The sequence below is a fragment of the Lepidochelys kempii genome, chromosome 4 (assembly GCF_965140265.1).
Source record: "Lepidochelys kempii isolate rLepKem1 chromosome 4, rLepKem1.hap2, whole genome shotgun sequence".
NCBI classification, from domain to species: domain Eukaryota; kingdom Metazoa; phylum Chordata; order Testudines; family Cheloniidae; genus Lepidochelys; species Lepidochelys kempii.
Genome location: NC_133259.1, coordinates 73,686,294 through 73,696,582, shown reverse-complemented (window position 1 = coordinate 73,696,582; position 10,289 = coordinate 73,686,294). Strand labels below are relative to the sequence as shown.

The 10,289-nt window shown below is 41.5% G+C and overlaps 1 protein-coding gene across 1 annotated transcript in view; it reads left to right on the top strand.

Annotated features, from left to right (window-relative positions):
- The first annotated feature begins 1,128 nt into the window (after nucleotides 1-1,128).
- GPM6A (glycoprotein M6A) overlaps nucleotides 1,129-10,289 on the top strand; it is a 344,803-nt gene continuing 335,642 nt past the window's right edge. Inside the window, exon 1 of the mRNA XM_073341667.1 lies at nucleotides 1,129-1,222. Within this exon, the coding sequence (XP_073197768.1) occupies nucleotides 1,219-1,222 (4 nt within the window). The 5' untranslated portion in view covers nucleotides 1,129-1,218. The remainder of the gene's footprint in view (nucleotides 1,223-10,289) is intronic.

Below are 10,289 nucleotides of genomic sequence, written 5' to 3'. Positions count from 1 at the left end.
CCCTCTGTTGATACTCACACCTTCTTGTCAACTGTTGAGAATGGGACACATCCACCCTAATTGAATTGGCCTTGTTAGTGCTGACCTCCCAGTCAGTAAGGCAACTCCCATCTTTTCATGTTCTGTGTATTTATACCTGCCTATGATATTTTCCACTGCATGCATCTGATGAAGTGGGTTATAGCCCATGAAAGTTTATGCCCAAATAAATTTGTTAGTCTCTATAGTGCCACAAGGACTCCTCGTTGTTTTCACAATGAACCTGCTCACCTGCCCCAAACATGTCTCAGCTTGATAAAACAGAAAAGTTTGAGCCCATTTCCCTGGCATAAGTGACAAAACTTGTTTTGATTTCAGTGGGAGCAGAATTAGGCCCTGAAAAGTAGGACAGAGGTCCAGGCTGAGGGAAACAAGAAAGCTACTGGCACACAAATTAAATGGTGCATATTTACCCTGTCACTTTACAATAATGACAATGTATCAGCATGAGCCTTTTCCATTCTGTGACACCCTTTTCCATACCTGGATCATCCCAGGATCCCTCCCCATCTAGTGGGAACCAACCTTCCACTTGGCAACAGGGAAGGGCAGGGTGGTAGTGGCACTCAGGCTGAGAACTCCTGAGTGTGAGGGAGAGGTACATTGGTATCTACAAGAAGCGGGGAGGAGAGTATGGGGATGGTAACGCTATCCTGGAAGATGACTATTGTTTATGCTACACTTAGTTCCAGTGCCAGAGGGGTGACCAGTGCAAATTGTTGGGGGCCAATGAATTTGCAGCTGATTAGAAGGAAAAGGCTGCGTGAGACCCTAGGGAGGACTCACAGTCTGCTCCCCCCCTCCCCAGTTCCAACCCACCAGCAGAAAGGGGCTGGGTAGCACAGGGGGGCAGCTTAAGACCATGCCAAAGCCAGGGGGATCCGCGCGTCCTTCTGCGTTGCTTAGACCCTGGCCCCTCGCTTGCCCTTCCCGCCCCTTCAGTCGCCCTCCCACAGGCTCTGGGGACAGTTTGGGGGCTGCGGGAAGCGAATGAATGGGGCAGGTGGAGAGGGGGAGGGGTTCCTGGGCCAGCCTCTGGCTCGCCGGCGCCCGGGGCGGGGGGAAGCTGCCTGGGGCCGGGCGGAGGCGGTCAGTGGAACCTGCCGCTGGTGCTAAAGGGGCCGGGAGGAGCGGCCGGAGCGGCCCCAGGGCTGGTACGAAGGAGGAGAGGAAAGAGTAATGGGTGAGTCACGATGGGACCCCCTCTCCTTCCCGGGCGAGCCCAGGCTCTCAGCGGCTGGTGCCCGGCCGGGGCTGCGCTCCGCCGCTGTGGGCGCGCTGCACCGAGCTCGACTTTGCGCGGCAACTTTGTGGCGCGGCGGGAGGGGAGGGACGCGGCTGCCCTCGCCCCGGGAAATCTCAGCGCCGCCGCCCCCTTCGCGAGCGGGACCGACGGGGCGGGCGGCGGGTTTGTTTCTGGGCAAAGCAAGTCGCGCCCTGCGGGTTCCTTACAGCTCGCTTGTGAGCAAGCAGCTTAACGGGGCTGTTGTGGGTTGTTGTCTCAAAAGTTGTTGCAGGCGCGGGGGGAGCTCAAAACGCCAAGGCAGTGTGTGTGTGTGTGTGGGGGGGGGGGGTAAAGCTGCTTCGGGTTGTTGTGTATTCATTTACCTGGGCGGTTGCTGAGCCCTCCCCGAGGGGCTGGGGAAATGGTGACTCGGTGTCTCCTGCCAATTTTTGGTCCTAGCACCCCGGATTTCACTGCTGAAATGCTGAACAAGTCTAGCCTCTTCTGTCACAGCAAAAAATAAATAAATAAATAAATAAAATAAAAAAATCCTGGAGCCTGATTTCACAGTGCTGCAAAAACTCTCGTTCGGCACTTGAATCCTGCCACGTTTTCGGCACAACCACAGAAACTGCCTTCAAAAGAGACGTGTGCTGCTGTTCCCCCAAAACCAGATCTGGACCCGATACATCTTAGTATAAGAAAGCTGCAAAAACTCTAATTAGTCATCTGTAGCCTGCTGGGTTTGACTGGCTGCACATCCTGCAGTTCTAACAAATACATAAGCAGCTTCTCCTCCTCCTGGATCCTAACATATTCTGATATAAGTCCTTTCAAAAAAGAGATGGGGGCAGATGTACATGTTGCAACTACTTAAAGCACTGTTGACTTTGCAAATGCTAGAAAAGAAGCACCTCAGCTTGTTCTCTACCTAAGCAATGGAATTTCTGAAGTGGGGACCAAAAATTGGCCCAATCCAGCCAGATCCAGGGTTTGCAGTAGGGGTGCACCATGACCTGGATTTTATTAGTGTAATAGTCTTAACGTGTTCTCTGTTGGGCATAAGAATTTGAAGGAGGGACTAGGGCCGAAACTCAGAAGTATCTAGGTATATCCATCTTTTGTATCTTTTCCGTTTAAATCATGGATAGTTACTGAGTCCTTCCTGTGCTCCCACTGCCTGTCCTATCTCAACCCCTCTCCACTTACTACTTCTCCCTACCTGCGTCCAACCATCTACCTCTGTCCCTTAACCCCCCACTACCTCTTTCACCCTCCCTGCTAGCTAGTGCCTTCCATCTCTAACCCTACCTTCTTGCTGTTTCTCTCCCCACTACCCAGTTTTCTCTTAGCTGCTCCTCTTTCCCCTTCACTTCTGTTTCCTTCCCCCAGAAACTGTGAGCTGCTACCTTGCAGTCTAAGTATTATCCTGGGGCTGAGCATAGTGTCATGCCAGAAACTGTGAGCTGCTACCTTGCAGTCTAAGTATTATCCTGGGGCTGAGCATAGTGTCATGACGTAACACATACTGCTGGAAGGAAAGCAGGGGTAAGTGACTTCTCTCTGTTTGCAGTATTGTTGTAGTGTGTTGATCCCGGGATCTTAGAGAACCATAGTGGGTGAGGTAATATCTTTTACTGGATAAACTTCTGTTGGTGACAGAGACAAGTCTTCAAGTTTATGCAAAAAGAAAAGGAGTACTTGTGGCACTTTTGCGAATACAGACTAACACGGCTGCTACTCTGAAACAAGTTTATGCAGAGCTTTTCTTCTTTCTTGTGTGAAGGAAGGGATAATGCCCATGAGCTGTGGGAATTTGGAGTATTCCATTGCCTTGTGAGACCTACCCTCAATAGATGTATGGAGAGTTATAAAGCAATTTGACTTGCATTTCACACAGAACTCTCATTTACTTTTTATTCGTATGTCAGCAGTACACTCACACTAATAAGGCTGAAACAACAGTATGCAAGCAAAAAATAATTTCCATTAAATATGGTGTCATATTTGTCTTTGTTCCCCTGATTACACAGTTGTGTAATATCATCTTGATGTCTGACTCACCTGTGGAGGCCAAACAATCGGGTGAATATAATTTGTAATGGACCAGACTCTGAAACTGTGACCTTCATCTTTGCAAATTGGGAAAAGTTATAGCTCTTACATGCAGTAAAAAGTATATTAATACATTGTTTTATGGAAATCAAACAAAAAATTAATTCAGTGCAGTAGGGTGAAATCCTAGCCGCACAGAAATCAATGGGAGGAAGGATTTAACTGAAATATTCTTTATTGTGAAGGGTATTACAACTCTTATTTTGGTCTGTTTTTTTTTTTAGGTGTTTGTTCAACATGTGTTGGCATGGGGGAGAAAAGCAAAACTTGTTCTGAACTTATATAAGATAAATCTAATCACTGTATGTGGGTTTTGTTTTATTTTTTCTTCATTCTACATAAGTTTTGTTCAGGCAGAAAGGCTTGAGCTGCATCCAAGCATATCCCGGAACTGGTATATGGGAAACTCTGAATAATTGCTGACTGTTGACACTAACTGAGCTTTGTGTTGCTGAATATAATTTTCTGAAATGCTGTCTATACAGAAATTTGAAGCAGGATTAGTTTTGTCACTGCTTCAGACTCTTATCTAATCATCATCTGAGACTATGGAGGGACCAGCTATCCGCCACTGAGTCGATGGGAGTTTTGCTGTTGACTTCATTGGGAGTAGGATCTGGACCTTATTTCATAGTGATAAGCACATCTTTTTTTGGTCTGGATTGTGCAAATACTCACATGCTTAACTATTCACAAAAATAGTTTCACTGAACTTGGTTACATAAACTTAGGTACGTAAAGTTACATGTGTGTAAGTGTTTGCAGGATGGAGCCTCAGTAAATGTATAATTGTAAATCATCATGAGCAGGGCACATGCCTACAGTATGTAAACAAATTAAAACCCAATGAGTCATTTGAACACATTTAGAATAAATGGAGGACCCAGAAACCAATCTTATCTGAAATAAGTCCCATGAGAGACTGATTGTTGAATTTTAAACATAGGCTTTTATATTTAACTAAATTTTTTTCTTGTTTGTAAAACATTTAGGTAGCTTTCAAAACATACAATATATACACAATAGACTGGAACATCTTTTAGCAATTTAGCTTGTACAAATATTTGTATTTTTAACAATGTTAAAATGTATATCATGTTAATGCCATTTTTTGGTATGTGCATTATGTGTAGGTTGGGTGCTACAATGTATATGAAGGTAAGTTTGGTAAATTATGAACATTTCTTGTCAGCCAAGATGTTTACAGATGTGACATTGATATTGGATTTCATTATTGTCTTTGATGTTGTTTTGCTTGTTTAAGAACTGTAGAATTAGGCCCCATTAGATCTTTCAGAGTTAGAAATTTCCTGCTTTTACTGCTATGATTTGCGACAGAGAAGACACGATGGTTCAACTAAAATGAGTGAATACAGTTTTAAAATGGGGGTCGGGGACGGATGGACACTGTCTATTTCCTGTTGTGGAGTGAAGCAGCCTGACATTGCTAATGCAGTACCAGCCAAAATTGGCCATTACCTGCTGAAAGGGGTAAAGAGACTGAAACAGTCTCATCCTGCTTTTTTCTGGAAGCCCTTTGTGGGTCTTTGGCTTTGTGTGTTCAAGGGATGATATGAATTGAGGGTGGGGCCACAGGGATAACCACACTTCATTATCTCTCATCATGCTGTACAGAGCCTGCTGAAATTTACTGCATAAAAAAAATAGGGTTACCATATGTCCATATTTTCCTGGACATGTCTGGATTTTTGATTCTTAAATCGCCGTCCGGGAGGAATTTTTAAATCTCTAAAAATGTCCGGGATTTTGCCAATATTATTTTTCCCCAAAGAAGAGTTGATCATTCAAGAAAGAGAGTGAATGTTGATCACTCGAGAGTGTGCCCACTTTTTCCCCCTAGCTCCCAGGGCTCGGGCTGTGAAACAGCTGTTTCGCATGGCTGGGAGGGAGGGGGAACGTGGCGCGGTTAGGGGAAGAGGCAGGGCAGGGGCAGGGATTTGGGGAAGGAGTCCAATGGGGCAGGGAGGGGGCAGAGTTGGGGCAGGGACTTTGGGGAAGGGGTTGGAATGGGAGTGGGGAAGGGGTGGGGAAGGGGCGGAGTTGGGGCGGGACCACCCCCCCCTCCCCCGCATGGAGTGTCCACTCTTTGGAAAGTCCAAATATGGTAACCCTAAAAAAAACACATGCTGAAACAGCCTGCCGAGGTTTTGATAAGTGGCCACACAAGTCGTGGCCACAGGTGGGTTTTCGTTGATTTAAGGATTTCATACAGTCACAGGAGTGAGGCTAAGGAAATATTACTCCTATCTCTACAATGAGCTCTTGAATTTTTTGGTCACCCTTAAGCTGCAAGGAACTTAATTATTCTATCACATCACCAGATATGGTAGATGAAAACAGCGAGAGTTTTTAGTCTTGGGTATTCTGCTGTAATTAAACATATTGAATTTCATTCCAGAACTAATTTTACAGAGTAAAAGGGAACTTTGTTAAGATACAAACCATTAGCAACCACCTCTTATTCATGTTTTTGAAAACAAACCATCCTGCCAATAAATTCAAAACAGAAATGTTTTAATTGTTGTTGGAAAATTACTGAATAGGTGCATAAATGCAAAGTGAGAAAGCATGGTTATATTCTCCTTTAAACTGCATCAACAGATATGCTTATGCAGAACATGTGTAAAGACCAACAAAGAAAGAATAATTGAATATCTGCAGACAGAGAAAAAAAAATCTTGTAATGACTGTTCATTTAAGACCACAATTACTACTATTTTTATTTCAGAGCTAGGAAGCAGACACTTGAGTGTGGGGGTGCGGAAGGGGACTGGTGACAAGTTATCAATAAGGGACAGATCCTGAAGTTCTTTACATAAACAAATCTCTTATTAAACTTAAAAGCAATTATGTGCATGGAAAGGCTATGGTTCAGAAATCATCTGTGTTCAATTAACTGTAAATTGTACCGTGCTGCTTGTGTTTGATACAACTGTATTCTTAGCTAACCAAATTTACCACCTAAAAGCAAATAATTTATTATCCAAATATATGATTATTACCCAACTAACATGGAACACCCTTTTAAAGTCATTATACTAAATGTCTAATGATAAATGTTTGGTTGGTGGTAAGCTGCGACAACTGCGTTTTCTGTTCAAAACCTGCTCATTTTGCTGTTACCTCATCCGTCTTTTTTCCACCCTCAAAGTTGTTTGTTTTGTCTACCTGTTGTCTTGCCATAAAGCAAGATTGTAGGCTCAGAAACTCTGAGGAGAAAGGAGTTCCTTTTTAACCCATCTCTATACAATGACTAGCCCAACAGGCTAATGAGGCCTCTGGATGTTCCAATAATGCAAACAATAAGTTTGAGAACTAATTGGGTTATCATATTTATTTATAATTAAAAGTGATGGAAAGTGTATGTTGTGAAGTATGAGGGCTGTACCAAATCAAATGCAAGGATTTATGTATTGTTTGTTTAATGGAAATTATCATTCAGCTGCAAGTCAGTAATCAACAGCATCTCTGCAGTCTGGCTGAGAGAGTTCCGTTTCAGTAAAAAGTTTTGTGTCATTCCACACCAAGGACCATGTGCTTTCTTGCATTTGTGTGTGGAGTGTCCATTGATATTAATGAGTTGAATAAATTGAATGACTTCAGTATCAGGAATCCTTATAAATCCTTAGTTACAATCACTTGCCTAGAAACACTAAACTTTTGGGGTTGGGGCAAGAAATAGGATGTGATGAATAACTATGTCCTGATTACATCATCATCTCCTTAAGGCTGAGCCATTTTGGGAGTGGAAGCATTCTGCAGTCTACCCTTAGAGACTGGTGAATCTTAGCAGGCTCCAGAATGTTCAGAATTTATTTATTGCTCATCCATTGAGTCTCACTGTCACTAGTCTAGTAGAACCAGTAATTTGTGAATCATGATAAATATCGCATTTGCACTATATCCTCATCCCTTATACCTCTCTCCAGCATCATCCATAACAATACCATGGTGTACAGAATACACGTTCTAGGGAATAAAGCTGGAGTACTTGTGGTCTTTAAAGCTCTGAATGGTCTGGGATCTAGTTTTGAGTGTGCACCTCTCACCTTTATAACCATAGCAGCAGTTGGCTGGGAGGTTCTTGTTTTCTGCTCCTATCTTTGAATACTCTGTGACCATTGGCAAGACAGTTTAATTTAGAGGCCCTTGCCTTTGAAATTTGCTCCTCTTGGCAATGGGTCATCTGCTTCTGAGGCAAGGCCTGCTTATTTTGTGTATTATTTGGTTGACTGTTGGTTGATTCTTTTATATTCGACTTACGTTTTAATTTCTGTAACTGTGCCAAATTGTTACAAAGGTAAGTACGAAGGAAATAATGAAAGTACAAAGAAAGGGAGGAATGAAAGAAACCTAACAGAGCATTGACATTCTATTGAATCAGCTCATGTTTTAGATGTCTCCCCAAACCAATCAACATTGGAGGCCATATTTTCATTAACTGTTTTGTGAGCTCCTAACTCATAACACCTTCATAATAACAGAAAACATATTTTTCCTCTTTATATACAGCCCTTTCCTTTACAGGGTAAGAATAGACACCTCTGCTTCTGTACTTCTCCAGTCTCCTCGCAAAGAAATGGATCTTTATTCTGAACAGTTGTACTTAAGTCTGAAAGGAAGTATCAGTTGACTCAAGAAATATATTTACTTCTGTTCTTTTGGCCACATGTAGAAACCAAATCAGACACAGTCTTTGACATAAATGAAAGTGACAATTGATGTGCCTCAGGGGAAGATTATAGACTTAAAAAATATTTCCTGTGAATAATTAATAGGATTTCTTTGGTATTCTGTCCTGATTAAGTCATGAGCTTGATAGCCTGTTAGGAATGTGAGGCACTCTCAATTTGCGTATGTAACTCCAAACCTCAGACAGTAATTTTCAATTTCTTAATATAGTGTTCTCCTCTCACCGGTTAGCAGAATGCTGAAACTGCTGTATGAATATATTTCATATTTTGAATATTTTGTGATCAAGTAGTTATATTACTTCAGTAATTTCTACTATTTCTCCTTTCTTTGGAGTAAAATGTCTTTGCAAGAAGGAATAGCTAAACTAGAAGAGAAAATTTAAATTGAGGTTTTTCGCTGGTGGTGGTTTGAATTACCAATGAAGACAATCCTCAGAAAGGGAGTGAGTTAGGGTTTGGACTATATACAGATTGTAGTAGGCATGTTACTTATCTTGTTTTGAACAGAACATACACAATCACATCAATAGGCTATCTTGACTGGGACAGGGAAAATCTTTTTTTTTTTAAGCTGAAGAACTGGACAGCTATTAGTGGAGAAGTGGCTGTACTGCAATACAGACCTGTATTAATATTGATATTTAGTACTAAGTTACTAAATGGCACCTTCATTATTGATTTTGCAGATATAGCACTTCCTTAAAATCTTAAAATCGATAGAACTTGTCAATTTATTCATTTTTGTTGCATTGTCACTAACATTACTGGTATTAGTATCCGATGGTAGATACTAGAAATACTGATAGCACTTGGTATCAGTCAGTAATATGTGTTTAGGGATAGTCTGGTAGTGTGCTTGGTCTTAAATATAACTTTTCGTTAGCATGTAATACTGCTGGGGAACAGAAAGGGGCAGGATTAGCCTGCCTGCTGATTGGTGTGCAACTCTGTCTGAATTCCTCCTAGGGTCTCCTCCCGCCGTCATGGATAACAGGAAAAGTGATTGTGGGCATATGGCTCTCACCATCATTTTTTTTTAATAGTAGTTGAATTATTGAGGGTTTTTTTTTTTTTGGTGTGCTGCTTTTGATGTACATGCCTAATTGTGGAAAATAAGCATATTTGCCTCATTTTCAAAGTTTTAATTGTGCCATTTTAATGATGGGTTTTAAAGGTAGAGAATCATACATATTACTTGTGTACTTACTGTATCTATTGAACTTTGTTGGTTTGCTTTGGGAAGGCACTGGCAGTTTGAGCTGCACAGTCCTGAGCTCTAGCTCATGAAAGCTTATGCTTAAATAAATTTGTTAGTCTCTAAGGTGCCACAAGTACTCCTTTTCTTTTTGCGAATACAGACTAACACGGTTGCTACTCTGAAACAGGTTAAATAGCAGTTTTTCACCCTTTTATTTTGGTTTGAGCTCAGTGTTTGTTTGGATTTATCTTTTTGCAAGGTAAAAACAACCCTAAATATATGTATTTTAAAAAGTTACCTCTAGCTGATTAATTATTGGGCTCTTACTATCTCAATCATGTCTTATTTCTTGGCTTGTTTATTCATTTCATGTTTAAGAAATTAAATGTCTTTGTGTTAATGCTGTGATTGAGCAAGATATCTCAATGGGTACTAAAATCTGTAGTTTCCAGAACGGATAGAAAATGTGCATGACTTAATAAATTACATTCATGTGTGGCTAGCTTTTTGCAGCTATAAATCTAAAGGAAAATTAATATATAGTCTGCGAATCTAATGCTGAGCATCATTGAAAAATCACTGGTATTGTGGGTGCTAAGCATCCCTCAGAATCAGGCCATAAAGTGGCTCCCCTTGGAATAGTTTGTGTAAGTTACAACTTTGGTTAGAAATAAGATTGCTGCTAAGAAAGTTATGGAAAATACAAGCTGCACTGTGGCTCCTTTGTGTTTAACTTTTGAAATCTCCTTAAAGAGATTTACAATGTTCTGTTTGTTAGATCTCCGTCAAAACCTTACTGGTATGTGAGATCAAAAAGGAATTTTTGAATCGATGTATAGATTTGCTCTGTGGGATTCTTGGCTTCATTGTACTTTCTTTGGCTCTAGTCTTAAGAGTCACTGTAGAAACAGCATTTTCTTACTCAACAGAGCTGCTCCCTTTGTGTATTATGTCAGTCAGCCTACAAGCATGACACAAGTAAGTTTTTACTACTTTT